The sequence below is a fragment of the Sodiomyces alkalinus genome, assembly GCF_003711515.1.
Source record: "Sodiomyces alkalinus F11 unplaced genomic scaffold SODALscaffold_2, whole genome shotgun sequence".
NCBI classification, from domain to species: Eukaryota; Fungi; Ascomycota; class Sordariomycetes; order Glomerellales; family Plectosphaerellaceae; genus Sodiomyces; species Sodiomyces alkalinus.
In genome coordinates, this window is record NW_021167080.1 from 5,544,379 (window position 1) to 5,563,615 (window position 19,237).

Below are 19,237 nucleotides of genomic sequence, written 5' to 3' on the forward strand. Positions count from 1 at the left end.
CGGTCCATCATCTTCTGTTTCGTTTACTCGTCGCGACCCGGAGCAGTGTGGTGAAGTTTGGGAGGAGACCACCGTTCTGCTAAACGAGCGCTAGAAATTGTTTGTGTACTTCATTCGATCAAGCTCATGCGTCGGACTTGCGAAGAGCGTCAGATACTGTCGCCTTGTAGCGAGGAAAGGCGATGCGTGCGAAACTTGAAAAGGGAAAACAACCGGTACCAGCGTCCACGTATCTGACTTCCATCGTTCAACCGAAAGCCCCGCCAGACGGGCATCCACTTTTTCCGACCTCCGGGCCGACACCGAGACCCATCGGCCCCGAACATATCATATCAAATCGCCATGCTCAGTTATGAGTCGGTGTATGTTGGCACGGAAGCAGCGTTGCCGAGGTAGCTCTGTTTACTTACCACCTTTGCCTAGGGTACGTTACCTTTAGGCTTCCTCGAAAATTACATTGTAATTACTTCGTACCTGCATCACTCTGAGTTGTCGGAAGGGTACTCGGCGTTTCAACTGTTCAACCAGGTCGAGTAAGGTACCTACCTACCTTAGCATTATAACTCCCTCAGGTATATTACTCACACTTGTCTTAGCGCAGCACTCTAGAAGAAATTGACTGCCATTAATTTGGCCTGTCTCCCATGATACGTACCTACCTAGGTAATGCATCAATATCAAGGCATTTCTTACCCACGAATGAAACACCACAGACGTTTCGTTGTATACATATATCTATTCCAATATATGGCTACCCTGGTTTTGAAGTTGCAAGGCAAGTCGGCAAAACACTAGCTGGCACGTTCCAAAGACACAGGATTGCGCTTGATCTGGGGTATGAAGAATGTCCTTCTGAACCCTGCTAACCGAAGTAGGACAGGTACCCGATATGGCTTGGCATTACATGCAGTTGCACCAACTGCCCTGCCTGCTTCCCCTTCCCCCTTCTGCAACTTCGTAAAAAGTAATCGGTACGCTAACGTCACTGCCTCCCCGCCGAATTCCAGCGGGCTCCACCCTACCAGTAGCAGTAGCAGGTACGTTGTACGCCGTATCTGCGTACCTTAACCTTAGGCACCCCGGTACCTTAGTTTGCGTCTGTACCGACATGGGGAATCGAGCAACACCATCCATGCCCACTCGTCCATAAGACTCGAGGGAAAGCCCTGAATAAAACACCACTTCTTCACCCGGACGAGACGACTGCATTTTCGATCCACATTCTGGACAACACATTCATTCATTATCAGCCTAATCATCGCTCCTTTCCGTCCCATCTCACAAACGACATAGTCCCGCCGTACTTTCAGCCGTGTTGCGAACCTGGCTGTTCTGTTCTCACACCGACTCGGTCTTCGACGAAAGGGCAGCTCGCTGGGGGTATTAGCTTGGTGGTCGTGCGTTGCGGCTCGACCTCGCTGCTTCTTTCCATGGTTCAGGCTCCCCAAAGCTTCGCCATCGATCGTGACAATCTGCGCACGAGCTGGCATGCGGTAGGGTTGGGCATGTAATTCTTGCACTGGCTTGTCTGCTCGTTCGATTCCTTCGAGTTTCCACACTCTTTTCAGCGACGCCCCGATCCGACCCTCCCTACCGAACCTTCCCTACCGACCCTTCTGCACGTTTCCGCACGTCCACAGCACCTCTCCACCTCTCTCGCACAGCGGACGATACGAAAAAAAAAACATCTTCGACATTAAAACCGTGACCACGACTCTGATCCAGATAACCCCCTTGACGAACCGCGACTCCGTGGCCTGGCGAGGGCAGCCTCGTCCGACGTCCATTGGCCATGCCCACGTCCACATCCACGCATGCCCCCGCGCCGTCCTCGTCCGCTGAGCACCGCTATCACGCAAACGGAAGGGCGGCCGTGGTGGCATCTCGCGACAGGGCCTCGGGGACACCTCGCAAAGAAAAACAAACCCACAGGGAAACCTCGGCCGTGCAGGATCCTGGCCTCAAAGATTACGTGCGTACTCTACACACCCGTCGGCCGAAGACCATTATCTTGCCGCGCCTTGACGTTTGGGGGAGAAGGGGGGGGAAGGGCAAGGCGGGCTGATTTTCGTACTGGAGAGGCGGCTGACAAGTGTGATAAATACAGCGTCTGGGAGAATGCTTGGGCAAGGGCGCCTTCGGATCTGTCTACAAGGCCTTCAACTGGGGTACCGGCGAGGCAGTCGCTGTCAAGCAGATCAAGCTAGTGAATCTGCCCAAGAGCGAGTTGCGAATGATCGAGGTGCGTACATTCTCATGATGAGTTGGGTTTCGTTTTCCCTTCTTTTTTTTCTAAGTGCTACTGGGAAGGCAAGCATAGGGCTAACTATTTCTAGTCCGAAATCGACCTCCTCAAGAACCTTCATGTGGGTTGCTCCTTGTGGCCTTCGAAGAAAGAATCACCTACAGCCTACAAGGACGAAACTGACTATGGATCCAGCACGACAACATTGTGAAGTATCTCGGTTTCGTGAAATCAGCCGATTGTCTCAATATTGTCCTCGAGTATGTCTAGCCTCCTGCGAAGTCGAGAAACACCAACCATGCCGCTAACCGGTGGAAAAGATACTGCGAGAATGGCTCCCTTCACTCCATATGCAAGGCGTATGGGAAGTTTCCCGAGAATCTCGTCGGCGTCTATATGACCCAGGTTTTGCAGGGTCTGCAATATCTCCACGATCAAGGTGTCATCCATAGGGATATCAAGGGGGCCAACATTTTGACCACCAAGGACGGCACGGTCAAGCTGGCTGACTTTGGCGTCTCGACGAGCACACTGGCTGGCGGTCAAGACAAGGAGGCCCAGGTTGTAGGAACCCCCTATTGGATGGCCCCTGAGATCATCCAGCTTTCTGGCGCCAGTCCGGCATCCGACATCTGGAGTGTGGGCTGTACGGTCATCGAGTTACTGCAGGGGAAGCCCCCTTACCACAACCTGGCTGCTATGCCGGCCCTGTTTGCCATTGTCAACGACGACCATCCCCCACTACCCGAAGGGATATCCCCTGTAAACCCCCCCTTCTCTTCTTCGCTATATGTCTGCCCTTCTTGACTGACATGCATCAGGCTGCCCGAGATTTTTTGATCCAATGTTTCCAAAAAGACCCCAACCTGAGAGTGACGGCCCGAAAGCTGCTGAAACATGCCTGGATTGCTGGATGCCGGCGGAGCGATGCACCCGTCTCCAAAGCGCCGTCCAACTTTAACCAAGCCGTCGAGGAGGTGAAGCAGTGGAACAAAGCCCTGAAGTCGTCCGAGACCTCTCTCCGTGCCTCCAGCGGCTCTGAAGGTGGTGGGATGTTTGGCCATGGAGGCCACCCAAGTTCCAGACTTCACGGGCCTGAACCTCACAAGCCGAACCTCGTCGCTTCTGCAAAGGGACCGCTGTCTTTGGCCAAACCGAGGCCTAATGCCGATGCATTCCGGTCCCCTGAACTGGCTGGTACGCTACCTAGCTGTCCTGCCTGCTCCTTTCCACCCTCCTGTTTCCGCCCTTCGCCGAACTCAACCTAACATTTCTAGATGACGACAACTGGGACAACGACTTTGCAACTGCAATCTCTCCCGGCGCCCTCCAGCTACCTCACCTCAAACCTCAGGATAATTTCGGGGGCATGCTCTCTTCAGACAGACTCAAGGCATTCGCTTCCACCATGGACCATCGTAGTCATTCTGTCAGCTACGATGAGGACTTTGAGGGCGAACTCATGACCATCAAAGGTCCAAGCCAAGGCATCTTCCATGACCTTGACTCCCAGGAGAAGACCATCCGCCCGTTCCGCCGAAATAAGAGCGAAAATTTCCCGGAGCCCTCAAAACCACAATCACCGGCTAAGTCAAGCCCCCGAAAACCAAGCCATTCTCATAAACCTTCCCACTCCAGATCTCCCACCAAACCGCAACTGGGAAGCAGCAGGTTCGAGCTGCCGCCACGGCCTGATCTGGCATATCGCGAACAGTCCGTCGAAGACTATTCGGATCTATTCTTTGAGAACGACAATGTGTTCAACCAACGGGTTGGCTCTCTTTCAAAAAAGGTGAGTAACTAACCTGGAAACCCCCGTCAAGGATGTTGCCTCTCCCACGCCCACGCCCACGCCCACGCCCACGCCCACGGAGTTGGACGCAGGTAGCTGTTGTGGTTACTCACACATTATACCTTTCGTTTTAGGCCGATGCTCCACAGCTTTTCCATCCCTCAGACCTAACAACCCTCCCCCCTTCCACGGATCCGCCTACGGGAGGCAGCACGAGACGAAAGGCTGCGTCAAGGCCATCCGTTCTTCCAGACAGATCCATGCACAGGGCAAGATCCTCCATCGAGATCCAAAAGTTCGCCGAAGACGAAGAGGAGGATTTCTCTGATATTTTCGGACCCGAAGAGCAATCGACGGAAAGGGATGAGAGTGACCGTGGGTCAGAAGACGGTGGTCTTATGCTGCACTCCAGACTCTCTAACAATTCTTGGCTCGGAGACGACGATGACGAGGATGACCCTTTCGCTCTTATGGACCCTGGCTGGGACGAGATGGACTTGGAAGCCAACATTGCCCGGGATCGACATGCTCGGCGTGCCGAGAAGGTTGAGGAACTTGTGCGCTCTCTGAAGACGACGGAGGGCGAGGAAAAGCTCTCGATTTTATCCGAGGACCTGGTAAGTTCAGGGCTTTCCTATTGTCTGTGGCTAAAGAGAAATGGAACTGACATGAAACGATAGCTTGCTCTTCTTTGGGAGAATACCGAGGTAAAGGATCTCGTCATCAGCGCCCATGGTTTGCTGCCCATCCTGGAGATCCTCGAGCCCTGTACGGTGAAGAGCAGACAGCACATGATCCTGCAACTTCTCAAGGTGGTTAATACGGTAAGCTTGTGCACGCCGATCCCTTTACATTGGTACGCTGGGGAATGCTCATACCGCAGTAGATTATCCTTGACGACGTCGAGATCCAGGAGAACCTGTGCTTTGTGGGCGGCATCCCCATCATTACAAAGTTTGCCGCCAGGCAGTATTCCAATGAAATTCGGCTCGAGGCGGCGGCGTTTGTGCGCCAGATGTATCAGACCTCGACGCTCACGCTGCAGATGTTTGTGAGCGCTGGCGGTCTTAATGTTCTAGTAGAATTTCTGGACGAGGACTTCGACGATGCCAGAGACCTAGTCCTGATTGGAGTCAACGGTATTTGGAACGTGTTCGAGCTTCAGGGTCCCACGCCTAAGAATGACTTTTGCCGCATCTTCTCGAGAAGCAAGATCCTCTATCCCCTCGCCTTGGTGCTGCACAGGGTGCTAGACGAGGAAGGAGAGGATGAGTTGTCTGAGCTCATCGAAGCCCGCATCGTCAATATCTTTTACCTCTTCTCCCAGGCGGAGAACTACGTCAAGGAAGTCGTCGCGGACCGTCAGGTCCTAAAGAGTATGTTCCATCGAGAAATATGGCCCCTTGGACCATGGACCGCCTGCTGACTTTCTCTCCCCCCCTTTTTTTTTCAACTAGGCGTCCTTAAGGATTTAAGGCGGATGACACCCGTCCACCAGATCACGATGCTCAAGTTCATCAAGAACCTGTCCATGCTGTCGACCACCCTTGAGTCGCTACACTCTGCGGATGCCATTGAGCTCTTGATTGACCTGTTGAGTTACAGCATGAGAAAGGGTCACAAACACTTTCGGGAGATCTCGAATCAAGTCTTGAACACCATGTTCAATCTTTGCCGCCTCAGCAAGGAACGGCAAGAGGACGCGGCTGTGGGAGGAATCATCCCGTTACTCATGCGGATTATGCAGACGGACAGGCCGCCGAAAGAGTTCGCCCTTCCCATATTGTGTGATATGGCTCACTCTGGAAGCAAAGGCCGCCGCTATCTGTGGCAGAACAAGGGCTTGGACTTTTACATTTCGCTCTTGCCTGACCAATACTGGCAGGTCACTGCGCTCGACGCCATCCTCGTATGGCTCCAGGAGGAAACTGCCAAGGTCGAAAGACATCTTCTCGAGGGGAAATTCGCCGACGCCATTGCGGCGTGCTTCAGTACGAACCGGATTAACTCGTTCGACTCCAATCTCCTGGAGCCTCTCCTCAAGCTGCTGAGGCTAAGCCCGTCCATCTCGGGATCCCTGGCTCGACCTGAGATGTTCGCGGGCATCGCTCTGAGGCTCGGTCACAAGAAGGCAGTGGTGAGGCTCAATCTCCTACGCCTGGTGCGCAACATCATGGACGCATGTGAGCTCGAAACCGTGGATACAGGCAAGGGCAGCAGCGCCTTGAACAGCAAGCAGGTGCATGCTCTCATGGCAGCCATCAAAACCCTGGCCGAGACGGACTCGGCAGTGCTTGTCCGGAACCTGGCGTCCGAGCTGGTGAAGTCGCATATCGACGACGATGCCTTCGAGGGTATACCTTCCGAGCGTAAAGGGTCTGGCAGTAGCGTGTCATCGTCTCGGCGCTCGGGATCGGGGCCACGACGCAACTCCTCCTTCACGCCTCCTGGTCTTCGCGCGGCGGCATCCATGCCCCCGACACCTACGCACGCTGGCGCGCCGCGTTCTCGGGCGTCTCTCCATCCCGGGATGCTCAGTGGTGCCTACATCGAGGTGGCATCCAGCCCGCGTCGCAATCCGATGACGGGCTCGAATGACCGGGAACCGCTGGTATACCGGCCGCGGAGCAGGGAAGGTCCGACAGCCATCCCCCGACGGGTCAGCGGCGACTCCTCTTCCGCAGTGGGCATGCCCAATGGTTGTAGCATTAGCAACAACTCGCCGCCGTCGTCGTCGTCGTCGTCGACGTCATATGGAGCCAGGAGCCGGCTCCCTAGAACCTCGACAAACCCCAGCCGGTCCGGGGGCGTCTCGGCGCAGCCTCCCATGGTTCGAGCGGATAGTGCACCGTCGGGCAAGGAGAACTACGGCAGAAACCCCTCTTCGACCGCTTCTCAGCCAGTGTCTTCGTCTTCGGTGACAACCAGTGTTCTGGCCGGAAGGAGGCGGAGCAGGGCGCCTAGCAACGACGTACAGTGGAATTGAAGAGCGACGGGATGGCTAATCATGTTGGTATTACGAGCATGAGCTTTTCTTTTGTCTTGATACATCACGGAAGTATACATCTTTGTGGTAGAAAAGGCGGTGTGGTGAATATGCGGCTGGGCAACGGTGTTAAACAGGTGGTTGCCTTTCCAGGTTCGTTTGGCATGTTTACGTTTGGTATAGACGAAGACGATTGAGCACGAGCACGAGCACGAGCACACGGGGTATCATGACGGAAGTTGAATACAAGAGGGAGGACAAACAGGAGAATAGGGCTCTGCTCTATTGTCTGCTTCCCTCCTCGATGAGCTCAAGAGAAACAAGAAAAGACTTGCTGCATTGTATTTCATCTTGTCCCTTTTTTCTTCTTCTTTCATTTTTTTTGGCTTTACTTCTTTTCTAGGGGTTATTTTCCCTTACACCTGTCTGGCTTTACTTGGAGCCAAGTCGAGGCACGCTGGACGTGTCCCCCCCCTCCCGTCCCGACAAGGGACGAGAACTTCGCACCACGAGACATAGTACGAGTTGATGAGGAGGCTGAAGCCGTATATAGCAAGCAACTGTGTAAGTATCGACTATGATGCGCAGGGAGCACGGTTTACTGGTTCGTGTCCTTGGGCATGTTTGATAAATAAGAATTCAGAGTTCTAGCTAGGATTTATCACAGCGGATGATTAAACTACCTTAGCCACCAAACCTTGCCCCGAAGAATGACGGAAATGATTCCCATATGTATCTCCTACCGGAGAAATCAAGACCCGCTCCATCTCCACAATCACACCCACCCTCTCAGCTAGACGACGGCTTGTCGGCGTCCTCAGAGCCCTGGGGAACCATACCGCGCAAGGTGAGATCGTAGACAACCTCTTCGACCCGCTGAACATGATACTTGACTCCATCGACACGCTTACGCAGGGCATCGTTCTTGAGGTTGAGGACTTGGAAGCCGGCGAAAATGTCGCCCACAAAGGAGGCGATTTGAATAGACAAGGCCGGATCGCCCAGGGTGACGGCGTTGGGAGCGAGGCGGGAGAGTTCCTGTGTCAGGTCGACGAGGGCGAAGAGGTACTCTTCAATGGTTATGTGGAAGCTGTCCCTGTCCTTTAGGTTTACGGGGACTTTTTTCCCCCCGGTTTTGTTTTCACCGGTTAGCGAGGTCTGTTTGAACATGATCGAGGGAGAGAAGGGAGTGGTAGAACAGAACGGGGAAATGAACAGGTAGGGAAGATACAAGAATTGCGCCTACCTTTCAATATGGAGCCTACCTCCTCGATGGTGACGAGACGGCCCTGCTGCGGTTCTGTGGACTCTGCGCTGCTATTCGGGGAGAGACCGCCGAGCCAGCCGCAGAGGAGGACAGTGAAGATGGAGTTTTGGATCGAACGGGACCATTTTTGGTTGTACCTGGGGGAAGATGGAGATGAGAATTCATTAGTACCTTAGTTGCGGTAGTCATTATTTTATTGCACTGCACGTCTCGTCTCTTTCGAAGATGGGGACGAGGCGGAGTGTGAGTCGTCTTACTTGTAGTAGGGATGCTGGGAGGCCATCTCGTTCAGCTCGCCAATAACAGTGATCTCATCTTGAATACCCGCCTCGACCTGTGCGAGGAAGGCAGGGTCTGGTGTTCATTCTAATGTCAGTTTTTTTCTTCTTCTTTTTTTTTAAAAAAAAAATCTTTTTTTCTTTTTTGAAGCGGAAGGTATAAAGGAAGCTCACATTGCGATCGTTGGGTGGCATGAACGCGGGACAACAGGCCCTGGACGTGTGAGATGGCGCGGTCAAGGCGTTGGATGACCTGACTAAGGGCATCGCGGACCTGCTGGTCCTCGTCGATCTTATTCTTCAGATGGTCGAAGATCTTGGGATCAAGAAGGCGGGTGTTGGGAGCTTCGGTCATTTTCGTGTCGCTATCCATGTTGATGACTAGTAGTGGTTGCAGAGTTGGATGGAAGAGAATGGCGTGGTGACGTCTAGCGGGACAGATTTATTTAGCTTTGTTGCTCTTCAGGATGGTCACAGCTGAGATTGTCAAGATGACTGTTTATTTGCTACCGTATCTTATTCCGACACGTTCGACATTTTGGAGCACATTGGTTGCATCAAGTTCTGCTAGGCAATCACCACCGCTATGTTTTCTACATGTTGAACTCGAGATCCATGTGCACAATCCAGATCATCTCCAGACCTAGTACTACTTGTCTTCCACGGTCGGATGCACAAATAGCCGTCTAGTCAATATCCCGAGACCCTCTACGAACCACCGGTATGACGTCCTCCTTCGAGACGGCTAAGCATGAACATCTTCTTCGCAGCCCTAGACCAGCCAGAGCTTGCAATGAAAATGAGTGGTTCGCGTCACCTGGAGGCAGTGTAATACCAGGGACACTGTGGGCAAGGCCGTGTGCAAGCACAGAGGGCCTCGCCCGAAGGCCAAAAATAAGATTAATCACGATTGGTCTCCTTAGAGACCTTTCAGAGATTAAACTGAAAAGAACAGATACTACACTTGATCTAAGCCAAAAGGCTACAGGGAAATGTTCGTTAGCACATGTCTTGGCATGGTTCGTGTGACCCCATGGTTTGAGGCAATTTGGGGGTCGGGTTCAACGTACCAAAGAGAGCTAAGGAAGAAAGAGAAAAGAGTTCAAAATTGCCGCCAGGCGGCGAGAATATATACCCAGGAAGAGGGCCCGTGCACGGTTGAGAGATCAGTAGGTGGGTACACCACGTGATGCGACAGCCTCTCAAAACTGTGGTACGGAGTACATAGGTAACTCCGTACCTCCAAGTCCGCCCCCCCCAACAGGGATCATGATAAGATAACCGCTCTAAATTATCGAGGGTATGCCTTTGTGGAGATTCTACCCCGCCAATATCGCCCACCATCGCCGACTCGGATCGCAAATGTGATCTCTGCCGTGTGCCTTGCGCCTGACTCATTCAGAGGAACGTCAGCCTTAATTTTTTTTTTCTTTTTTCTTTTTTCCCTTGGGCCAAAAAAAGTATCGAAATCTCAAATCACTCTCCGTCCCAAACAGGTCCTCCTGCCTTTTCCCAGATTCAGATTTGAGTGGACTGAACCTGCCATTATGACCAAGGAGGCCCGTACCGTCCCTGTGGTCGCCTCCGCCAAGGAGGATCCTGCCTTCTTCGCCCACCGCCTCGTCATCTTCGATAAGCTCAAGGCCGAACAGGATAAGGCCCTGGCCGAGAAATCTCGTGATCCCATCACCATCACCCTTCCCGACGGAAAAGAAATTCCCGCCACCGCTTGGGAGACGAGCCCCGCCGACATTGCCAGGGGGATCAGCAAGTCCCTCCTCGACCGTACCGTCATTGCCCGCGTCAATGGATCCCTCTGGGACATGACCAGGCCCCTTGAGGGTGATGCCAGGCTCGAATTCCTCGACTTCAACAATGACGAGGCCAAGAAGGTGTACTGGCACTCCAGCGCCCACGTTCTCGGCGAGGCCGCCGAGAAGAAGTTCAGCTGCCACCTCTGCTTCGGCCCCCCCACCGACGAGGGCTTCTTCTACGATTTCGGCATGCCGGACCAACATGCCAGCGTCACCGCCGATGACCAGAAGCAGCTCAAGAGCCTCATGGACTCCGTCGTCAAGGAGAGGCAGCCCTTCGAGCGTCTCGTCATGTCCAAGGAGGACCTCCTGCACATGTTCGAATACAACCCTTTCAAACAGGAACTCATCAAGTCCAAGGTGCCCGACGGTACTTCCACTACCGTCTATCGTTGCGGTCCCCTGATCGATCTCTGCCTCGGCCCCCATGTCATTGACACGGGTAGGATCAAGGCTTTTGCCATTCTGAAGGTAGGTGCCCGCATCCAAAACAGAAATGAAAGCCAATGATACCCCGAGATCGTCCCCTCTCTTTTTTTCCGGCCCGCCTTTCGTAAACTAACAGGATCAACACGTAGACAGGCGCTTCGTATTTCCTAGGCGACCCGAAGAACCCGCCCCTGCAGAGAGTCTACGGCATTTCGTTCCCGGACAAGAAGCTTCTTGCTGCACATCTCCACTACCTCGAAGAAGCCGCCAAGAGAGACCATCGCAGGATTGGCAAGGACCAGGAACTGTTTCTTTTCCACGACCTGTCGCCCGGCTCGCCATTCTTCCTCCCCCATGGCATGAGGATCTATAACGCCCTCAAGTCCATCATCCAGAGCGAATACCACAAACGGGACTACGTGGAGGTCATGTCCCCCAATATGTTCAATGCCGACTTGTGGAAGCAGTCTGGGCACTGGAATCGTGCGTCTCCCCGTCTTCCATCTCCCTCCTTTTTTCCAGTACGGGCATTGGGCGATGCGTAGAACCAGAAAGCTGACCTGTCTTCAGACTATCAGGATGACATGTTCACTTTTGAGGTCGAGAAAGCAAAGTGGGGTAAGAATTATCTTGTCATTCTTTTAGCCCAATTTCCTTTTTTTTTTTGAGAGAGAGAGAGAGAGAGAAAAAAAAAAAAAAAGGGAGGGGGAGAAAAGGGAAGGGGGGAGTGAAGTCCTGCCCTGGAGAGGCAAATTCGCTAACTTCAAGCAGCCCTCAAGCCCATGAACTGTCCCGGACACTGTCTTATCTTTGCGTCGAGAGAACGGTCATATCGCGAACTCCCCCTTCGCATGGCCGAGTTCGGCATTCTTCATCGGAATGAGGCCTCTGGCGCCTTGACTGGTCTGACCCGTGTTCGGAGATTCATTCAGGATGACTCCCACATTTTCTGTTCGGAGGACCAGATCGGACCGGAAATCACCGGCCTATTCGACTTCTTGGACACCGTGTATGGAAAGCTGGGTATGCAATTCAAGCTCAAGCTCTCCACAAGACCCGAGAAGTTCCTGGGCGACGTTGAGACGTGGCAAAAGGCCGAAGATACGCTACAGGCCGCCCTGGAACAGTTTGCCGTGTCTCACGGGGCCCAGTGGGAGCTCAACCCTGGCGACGGCGCCTTTTATGGACCCAAGATCGACATCACCATCATGGACGCGCTTCACAGGTGGCACCAGGTAGGCTTTCTTCGACACCCCCATCCTTAAGGCGGAAAAGGAAAAGGAAACGTCGTCACTGACAAAACGAAATAGTGCGCCACGATTCAGCTGGACTTCCAGTTGCCCAGACAGTTCAATCTGACTTTCGTGACCGCGAATACCTCATCCGAGGGGTCCGCGGCATCCAAGCCGGTCGAATCGGCGCGCCAACCGGCAGCCCAGCTTGTAGACGGCGCACAATCAGAACCCCCCAAGGAAGGCTCCAAAGACGCACCGAAGGAGGTAGCGAAAGCCGTCCCCGCTGGACATGCCCGGCCAGTCATGATTCACCGTGCGGTGGTGGGCAGCTTCGAGCGCTTCATCGCCGTTCTGACAGAGCACTTTGCGGGCAAGTGGCCGCTCTGGCTTAGCCCTCGGCAAATCCTCGTTGTCCCAGTCATGACGGATGCGGAACCCTACGTGAAGGAGGTAGAGGCGCTGCTGAAGGAGAACGAGTTCTATGCCGACAGCGATCTCAGCGGTAACACGATGAACAAGAAGATCCGCAACGGCCAGCTTCTCCAGTATAACTTCATTTTCGGTACGAAATATCATACCCCTTGTCCCCCTTTTTTTTTTTTTTTTTTGGCGCTGTGTGAGAGATGCGGCTAACCCCCTTGACTAGTGCTCGGCGCGAAGGAGATGGAGAACCGTACTGTCAGCATCAGGGCGAGAGATAGCAAGGGAGACCTTGCCACTCTCCCTCTCGATGAAGCTTTGAAGAAGCTCCGCCAGCTGCGTGATACCCGGGAGCTAAATAACACGCTCGAGTGAATTGTTCTAGACGGAGAAGTGCGGAGCAGGTTTGGGGGGGAGGAGAGAGAGGGGGAAATGCATGTGAAAGGGACTTAGATCGTCCTGGACCTGGATCCACTTGGCCTCGAGATACACGTAGATAGACCCAAATGGTTGCTACAGGTAGCCGGCATCATTGGTGTCATTATGTGTTTAGCTGATGAATAGATGGATGAGATGAAGGAATATTTCACGATGTGCACGGAGTATGGTTTAACTCTTGGTCGTCCAAATAGCTTCATGCACGTCTCGTCTATCGTAAATCGTGAAGTGTGGGGCCAAAAGTCCTACACATTTCAATATATCTGTGTTCCTCTGCTCCTGAAATGAACTTCAGTGAAGAATGAATACATACATTGGTGATTGCCTGATTGGCAAGATGCCATGAACCGACCGTTTTTCAGCCCCTCCCTCCGAGTGGTTGGAAAGCTCGACTAGACGAAACGTGCATAAATGCCCCACATCGCCGGAGTCAAAAAAAGGGGTCTTGGTAGGTAGGTGCAAATATCAACAAAATTTTCGATTATCCAATGAAAAGATGTTTGAGTCTTCTCACGCCTATTGCCTACCTGGACGCGGGCCCTGGCGTGACACCGACACGAGTACGAGGGCGGATTCTCGACAACCGGCACGTTTCTCACCACTACTCTCCCCCTATCCACCCTAATAATTAATAAGACTTGTTACCGTTTCCCCATCCGTCCGAGTAGTGCAGTGCAGGTATTCGGTTGACTGGTCCCAGCGTCTCGTTTCGTGGCACTGTTTTGACTTTTCACCCCTATCGTGGCGCCTGGCTGCTATACGAAAGCTGCATGTCTCCATCCTGAGAATTTGGGTGGCTTTTTGTTGGGTTTCGTCTTGCTATATATTCTCGCAGCCATCATGTCCGGCCGTTATTCGCTACGGGCTACTCCAAGGTTAGTTTCTGGGCCAGTTTTCTCCTTATTTTTCTTCGTTTCCGGGTTTGAGGCTTCTTTGAGGTGGCTTCATACCACGTTTATATCTCTGTATGATCTTGGGAAGCCCCCTATCTCCCCACACACGCCGCGTTCCCTCATACCCATCTTCCCCAAGTAACTTTTGGCAACAACGCCACCCCTTCGCCTCCCCATTTGGCGCCGTCACTGAGGAACTCTCAATTCCTCTTCATGCGGACTTGAGAAGCTGACACCATTCTTTAGAAAGAAAGAGCTCTTCACTGGCATGGTAGAGACTCCCCGACCTGCTCCACGTCGAAGCTCTTCCCGCCGCAAGTCTCCTGACGAGACACCCGAGACCGAAACCGAGACAGATCGCGCTTCCGAAGAGCCAAAGGCCGGACCTCGACGAAGAGCTACCGGTAAATTCCACGAGGAGTTGGACACTGAAGAGGAGACAATGCAGCCCGTCACCAACGGTCGCGTCGCAAATGGCCATGCGAATGGTCATACCAATGGTCATGTGAATGGCCATGCTAATGGTCATGCGAATGGTCATGCGAATGGTCATGTGAATGGCCATGTGAATGGCCATGCGAACGGCCAGACCGTGAGCCCCAAGAAGCCGGGAACCAAGCGCGTCTACAGGAAGGGCGAGATCGTGGACGGTTGGGAGGTTGGCACAGATCCCAAGATCGACGGGTCGGGCCATTTCGAATTCGGCGGCTCCCTGGGCACCCTCTCGCTCATGATCTTCTTCCCCCTGCTCATGTGGTACATGTGGATCGGCGCCACCTACTATGATGGCAAGCTCCCGTTACCCGAGCCCGGCCAGTCCTGGGGCGATTTCGCATACCATCTCTACGACCTCGTCTACACCGGCGCCTTCCCCCACCGCCGCGCCTGGGCCATCTACTGGACCTTTTTCATTTTCGAGGCCGCCTGCTATTGTCTTCTCCCCGGCGTGTGGGCATACGGCAAGCCCCTCCCCCACGAGGGTGGCAAGCAGCTCAAGTACTATTGCAGTGCCTACGGCAGTCTCTACTTCTCCATGCTGGTCGTGGCGGTCCTGCATTTCACTGGCATCTTCCCTATCTATACCGCCCTCGACGAGTTCGGCCCCATCATGTCCGTCGCCATCATCAGCGGCTTTATTGTCTCCTTTCTCGCCTATTTTTCCGCCCTGTGGCGTGGCGCCCAACATCGCATGACCGGCCATCCCATTTATGACTTCTTCATGGGCGCCGAACTGAATCCCCGCATGTTCGGCATCCTCGACTTCAAGATGTTCTTCGAGGTCCGCATCCCCTGGTACATCCTCTTCTTCCTGAGCTGCGGTGCCGCCGCCCGGCAGTACGAGCGCTACGGCTACGTTTCCGGCGAGGTCCTCTTCCTGGTCATGGCCCACTACCTCTACGCCAACGCCTGCTCCAAGGGCGAGGAGCTGATCCCGCCGACCTGGGACATGTACTATGAGAAGTGGGGCTTCATGCTCATCTTCTGGAATCTCGCCGGCGTGCCCCTGTCGTACTGCCACTGCACCATCTACCTGGCCAACCACCACCCCGACGAGTACCGCTGGAACCCCATCGCCCTCGGTGCGCTCTTCGTCTCCTACCTGTTCGTCTACTGGATCTGGGACAGCTGCAATTCCCAGAAGAACCGCTTCCGCTCCGCCGAGCAGGGTCGCCTTTTCTTCCGCAAGACCTTCCCGCAGGTGCCCTGGCAGACCGTCAAGAACCCCAAGACCCTCACCACTCCGCAGGGCGACACCATCCTTGTCGACGGCTGGTACGGTCTTGCCCGCAAGGTCCATTACACCTGCGACGCATTCTTCGCTATCTCCTGGGGACTCATCACCGGCTTCAACAGCCCCTTCCCCTGGTTCTATCCCCTCTTCTTCTGCATCATGATCGCCCATCGGGCCACTCGTGACATTGAGAAGTGCCGGCAGAAGTATGGCGAGACTTGGAGGGAGTACGAGCGCCAGGTTCCCTACCTCTTCATCCCGGTATGACCCCGCTGTTTACTTGTCTCCCTTTCGTTCAATGGCCCTCACCTCTCTGGGAACTTCTGCTAACTGCTACTTGAAACAGTATGTCATCTAAGCCGACATTATTGGGTCCCCGTTGTCGAAGCATAACCTTGGGCTGCGTTAGTTCCGCTTTCCTACGAACTTTATACGACTCACTTGACTCAGTGTCACGATCTTCCTCCTTTGGACATACACCGATTCCGCCCACTTTCACCACAATCATTCCTAATAATATAATTCTCGCTCCTGCGAGCCTTTTTCCCTTGCCTTCCCTTTAATTTTTTTTTTGTTATCATTCCCAACACATTTCTCCATTGCTGTGCTTCAGTGTTCATGTATATACATATAGGTTACCACCTGCATCACATATTGTCACCTCATCTCGGGCGATGTATTAGGGGGGAGATATTGGGTGCTGTTCATGCTGGGTGAGGGCAAGGGATGGGCCAACGGCGATACCCCAATAGATTCGCAGACGCTGCGACGGCGTACGTCTTTCTTCATGTTCTCTTTTCTATCCATCGTGTGGCGACGGTGGGCCGAGGCAACATTTTCTTATAGATATCTATTCCTCGAGATATGAAGGCCATCTTAAACATGAGCTTTCGATATGTCGTCATTTTCTCAGTCCTTTTAAGTGGGAGTGTGTTGCGCAATACTTATATATGGCTCAGGACCTCGTACCAGCCGTCCGGAGAGTGCCTGAATCCTCGTAGCCGACAGAACGGATCAGGCGCCGCTCCCCAGCCAAGACATCATGTATACTAACATGAGAAAATAAAAAGAAAATACGTGCCCTCGCGGTTTGGCGGTTGGCTACCGGCAAGTCCAGAGATTTGTACCTTTCGCATTGGCATATCTTAAGAAGGCAAGGCAACTAAGCTCAAAGCTATTTGGTACGTGAGGCACGGCGGCGTGATCGTTTTGGATCGAGCCGGAAGAGACCCAGAAACTTGGACCCCACGATGTCATTACGAGTGAATATACAGCGTATGTGGCATGCGACCTAGACGAAATACGAGACGTAGAAGAGCATTACCTATCAACCTAGACTACAGCCGTCTCCGCCGCCATCTATGCTGAAAACCCGCCCGAGAAAAACCGAGATGGAAAAATGTGAAACAATAGTACATGATGCGGTGCTCCCTTCCCCAGTCCAAACGTCCACAAACAGGCCAGAGTCGCTTGTGCATGTTGCGCAGCTCTCTCTGTCGTGGCATCCGTTCACATCCTCCCGCTCGTCGAGCAGAGTCCGGTCCACGGATTCATATATGTGGTCGCGAAATCGTGATTCGCAGGAATAAATTGCCTCGTGTCTGCGGGGCAACTCGAAAGGCCTCGGCGCAGATTCAACAGTTTGTCGACCATCGACTATCCAAGCCCGTCGTTATCGTTGGGTCTTTTTTAACACGAGGCGTTGAGAGTGGCCTTGGAGTTCATGAGCAGAGCCACAATCAAACCATAAAGACCTAGAGACGAGAGAAGTCAGTGTCAAAACCTTGGACGGAATGCCAAACAGGGGATATATGTATTCTGTGGTGCACACGTACCCAGGACTTCGGCGAAAATGAGGATAAGAATCATGCCGACGAAGAGACGGGGCTGTTGAGCGGTGCCTCGGACACCAGCATCACCGACGATACCGATGGCAAAGCCTGCGGCGAGACCGGAGAGACCAACGGAGAGACCAGCACCGAATTGGATGAAACCGGTGTAAAGAGGCATGGTCTGGCTCAGACCGTCGGAAATAAGAACGGAGACGACTAGACCGTAAATACCGATAATACCAGCCATAATGACTGGGACGATGTCTGGACATATTGTCAGCCGTCTGATACCCTCAACCTCAGGATGCGTTTTGTAGGGAGGATTATGCGGTTCGTACTCTTGACGATCAGGTCAGGACGGAGGACACCCATAGCAGCAATGCCGACACCCGACTTGGCGGTACCGTAGGAGGCACCCAGGCAGGTGAAGACGATGGCGACGGTGCAGCCCATGGCACCGAAAAAGGGCTAAGCTCGAGTTAGCATCGGATTAAGCGGTGACAAAGCCTCGGTCAAAAGTAGTCCATCGACACCTAAGGGTGGCCAGCGTCGGGGCAGCGGGCTGACGAGGTATAGGTAAGAGGACGACGAACCGCGTAGACGGGACTGGAAACGCATCAAGGTCAGTACAATGGCACTATGGGATGAAATGGCTGCCTTATCGTCGAGATGCGAGCCGTGATAGATGACGGGGGAGCTCCGGGAAATTGATGAGAGGTTCGGGAAAGGGGATAAACACGTAACCGACGTACCAGAGCTCGGAAGACATCTCGGCGGCTGTTGAATTGGAACGAAGCTAGAAAGAAGAGAGAACGATAAAGGAGCGTGTTCCTAAGTCAAATGAAAGGTCGAAGAGGAGGCGAAGAAGTATTGCAGAGATGAGTTGATGTCGGTGTATTGAGTCTCAATGCTCTTGTCGTCTGTTGGTTGGTGCAGGTTTTGCGGCAAGCTCCTGCTGACGTAACTACCGCAATGGGAATATAATTTACCCGAGCTCCCTTTGCAGGTCCATACGGGTCCGAGTGCCAACTATACGAGGCAAGGTCCCAGGATATTAGTCAGGCTCAACGCGCCCATCTGAGTAAGGCAATCAATTACTTAGGTAATTAGGCCCTGCCGAGAGTTTCTATTATATTCTATCACGTGAGTCACGGTATAGTGCTCTTCTATTAGTTAAAGGTGCCCTACTATCCTCGCTTAGAAGGTGGTAGATATATTTAGGACACGTATACCCGCACCTTTTTCTTTCTCTTTTATATATAATATAATTATATATTTCCTGAATTAACGCTCCCTATAAGCACGCTTCTATTAATTTAATAGTTATAAGCCCGGGTAATAGTAGTAACTAATAACTTCCTACTAATCTATTATCTATATTTATTTTTATATACTTCTATAGTATTACGGAGCCCTCCTAAGCTCTCTCTACTAATAATAAGCTCTTATTCGCTAAACCCTTACTTAGCACTATATCGAATAAGCTTAAGATCACGGCTAAAACGCTCGGTATCCCGCGCCTTAAATCCACGCGGTAATAGGCCGATTAGATCTTCTATATCCAGTTATATATATAAAGGACAAAGGTCTAGGTATTACTCGATCCTAGCTAAAAGGATTAGCTAAATAACCGTCCTAAGTATATTATACCTAAATCCCTAGATTAACTACGCGAATAGTATTTCTAAGCGAGGGCGATAATACTATTATACCCTTAACGTAGAAGCTTATACGCCTCGCCGAAATCGAGAATTAGTAGACTATAGTCTAGAATTAAAAGCTCGGTCGCCTTATTAAGGCGGTAGATAAGGCTAATTAACTACTTAAAACCACCGTAAAGACCTCTACCTATTAATAGGCTATCAAAGAGGCTATT

General features: G+C 52.7%; 6 protein-coding genes across 6 annotated transcripts; 4 read left to right on the forward strand and 2 right to left on the reverse strand.

The window, feature by feature from the left end:
- Positions 1 to 1,792: 1,792 nt before the first annotated feature.
- Positions 1,793 to 7,023, forward strand: SODALDRAFT_272881 (cell division control protein; the record flags this gene model as incomplete). Its single annotated transcript, XM_028607862.1, has 12 exons — positions 1,793 to 1,972; positions 2,108 to 2,242; positions 2,337 to 2,366; positions 2,441 to 2,505; positions 2,566 to 3,007; positions 3,067 to 3,442; positions 3,523 to 4,037; positions 4,172 to 4,654; positions 4,718 to 4,861; positions 4,924 to 5,413; positions 5,495 to 6,739; positions 6,797 to 7,023. 12 exons carry the CDS (start codon positions 1,793 to 1,795, stop codon positions 7,021 to 7,023), a joined length of 4,332 nt encoding a protein of 1,443 aa, XP_028469337.1.
- A 628-nt stretch (positions 7,024 to 7,651) lies between these two features.
- SODALDRAFT_292311 (translin) lies at positions 7,652 to 9,351 on the reverse strand. The gene is made up of 4 exons (XM_028608688.1): positions 8,743 to 9,351; positions 8,548 to 8,644; positions 8,270 to 8,427; positions 7,652 to 8,141 (listed from the first exon to the last, which is right to left on the reverse strand). The coding sequence occupies exons 1-4, from the start codon at positions 8,939 to 8,941 to the stop codon at positions 7,813 to 7,815; spliced, it is 783 nt and encodes a 260-aa protein (XP_028469338.1). The 5' UTR covers positions 8,942 to 9,351; the 3' UTR covers positions 7,652 to 7,812.
- On the forward strand, positions 9,064 to 9,635 carry SODALDRAFT_121899 (hypothetical protein). Its single transcript, XM_028606633.1, has one exon. The coding sequence runs from the start codon at positions 9,292 to 9,294 to the stop codon at positions 9,595 to 9,597; it is 306 nt and encodes a 101-aa protein (XP_028469339.1). The 5' UTR covers positions 9,064 to 9,291; the 3' UTR covers positions 9,598 to 9,635.
- Positions 9,636 to 9,912: 277 nt separating this feature from the next.
- Positions 9,913 to 13,048, forward strand: SODALDRAFT_331279 (threonyl-tRNA synthetase). The gene is made up of 6 exons (XM_028611422.1): positions 9,913 to 10,853; positions 10,961 to 11,294; positions 11,382 to 11,429; positions 11,583 to 12,046; positions 12,122 to 12,608; positions 12,693 to 13,048. Exons 1-6 carry the CDS (start codon positions 10,116 to 10,118, stop codon positions 12,839 to 12,841), a joined length of 2,220 nt encoding a protein of 739 aa, XP_028469340.1. The 5' UTR covers positions 9,913 to 10,115; the 3' UTR covers positions 12,842 to 13,048.
- A 592-nt stretch (positions 13,049 to 13,640) lies between these two features.
- SODALDRAFT_122022 (hypothetical protein) lies at positions 13,641 to 15,934 on the forward strand. Its single transcript, XM_028606634.1, has 4 exons — positions 13,641 to 13,779; positions 14,044 to 14,068; positions 14,138 to 15,790; positions 15,876 to 15,934. Exons 1-4 carry the CDS (start codon positions 13,745 to 13,747, stop codon positions 15,885 to 15,887), a joined length of 1,725 nt encoding a protein of 574 aa, XP_028469341.1. The 5' UTR covers positions 13,641 to 13,744; the 3' UTR covers positions 15,888 to 15,934.
- Positions 15,935 to 16,831: 897 nt separating this feature from the next.
- SODALDRAFT_292319 (vacuolar ATP synthase 16 kDa proteolipid subunit) lies at positions 16,832 to 18,220 on the reverse strand. The gene is made up of 5 exons (XM_028608689.1): positions 18,114 to 18,220; positions 17,955 to 17,967; positions 17,700 to 17,829; positions 17,365 to 17,625; positions 16,832 to 17,283 (listed from the first exon to the last, which is right to left on the reverse strand). The coding sequence occupies exons 1-5, from the start codon at positions 18,128 to 18,130 to the stop codon at positions 17,219 to 17,221; spliced, it is 486 nt and encodes a 161-aa protein (XP_028469342.1). The 5' UTR covers positions 18,131 to 18,220; the 3' UTR covers positions 16,832 to 17,218.
- Positions 18,221 to 19,237: the final 1,017 nt, after the last annotated feature.

Bases quoted from the DNA above. Each gene is read 5' to 3' on its own strand.
- SODALDRAFT_331279 (XM_028611422.1), top strand. From the start codon at position 10,116: ATGACCAAGGAGGCCCGTACCGTCCCTGTGGTCGCCTCCGCCAAGGAG. The intron at 12,047-12,121 runs GTAGGCTTTCTT...AAAACGAAATAG, and splicing joins CGCTTCACAGGTGGCACCAG to TGCGCCACGATTCAGCTGGA. The intron at 12,609-12,692 runs GTACGAAATATC...CCCCTTGACTAG, and splicing joins CCAGTATAACTTCATTTTCG to TGCTCGGCGCGAAGGAGATG.
- SODALDRAFT_292319 (XM_028608689.1), bottom strand. The intron at 17,626-17,699 runs GTACGAACCGCA...CAATATGTCCAG, and splicing joins TCCTGACCTGATCGTCAAGA to ACATCGTCCCAGTCATTATG. The intron at 17,284-17,364 runs GTACGTGTGCAC...TCTCGTCTCTAG, and splicing joins CATTTTCGCCGAAGTCCTGG to GTCTTTATGGTTTGATTGTG.
- SODALDRAFT_292311 (XM_028608688.1), bottom strand. From the start codon at position 8,941: ATGGATAGCGACACGAAAATGACCGAAGCTCCCAACACCCGCCTTCTT. The intron at 8,428-8,547 runs GTAAGACGACTC...ATCTTCCCCCAG, and splicing joins TCCCAGCATCCCTACTACAA to GTACAACCAAAAATGGTCCC. The intron at 8,142-8,269 runs GTAGGCGCAATT...GGGGGAAAAAAG, and splicing joins GGTAGGCTCCATATTGAAAG to TCCCCGTAAACCTAAAGGAC.
- SODALDRAFT_122022 (XM_028606634.1), top strand. From the start codon at position 13,745: ATGTCCGGCCGTTATTCGCTACGGGCTACTCCAAG. The intron at 13,780-14,043 runs GTTAGTTTCTGG...ACCATTCTTTAG, and splicing joins TCGCTACGGGCTACTCCAAG to AAAGAAAGAGCTCTTCACTG. The intron at 14,069-14,137 runs GTAGAGACTCCC...GAGACACCCGAG, and splicing joins AAGAGCTCTTCACTGGCATG to ACCGAAACCGAGACAGATCG.
- SODALDRAFT_121899 (XM_028606633.1), top strand. From the start codon at position 9,292: ATGACGTCCTCCTTCGAGACGGCTAAGCATGAACATCTTCTTCGCAGC.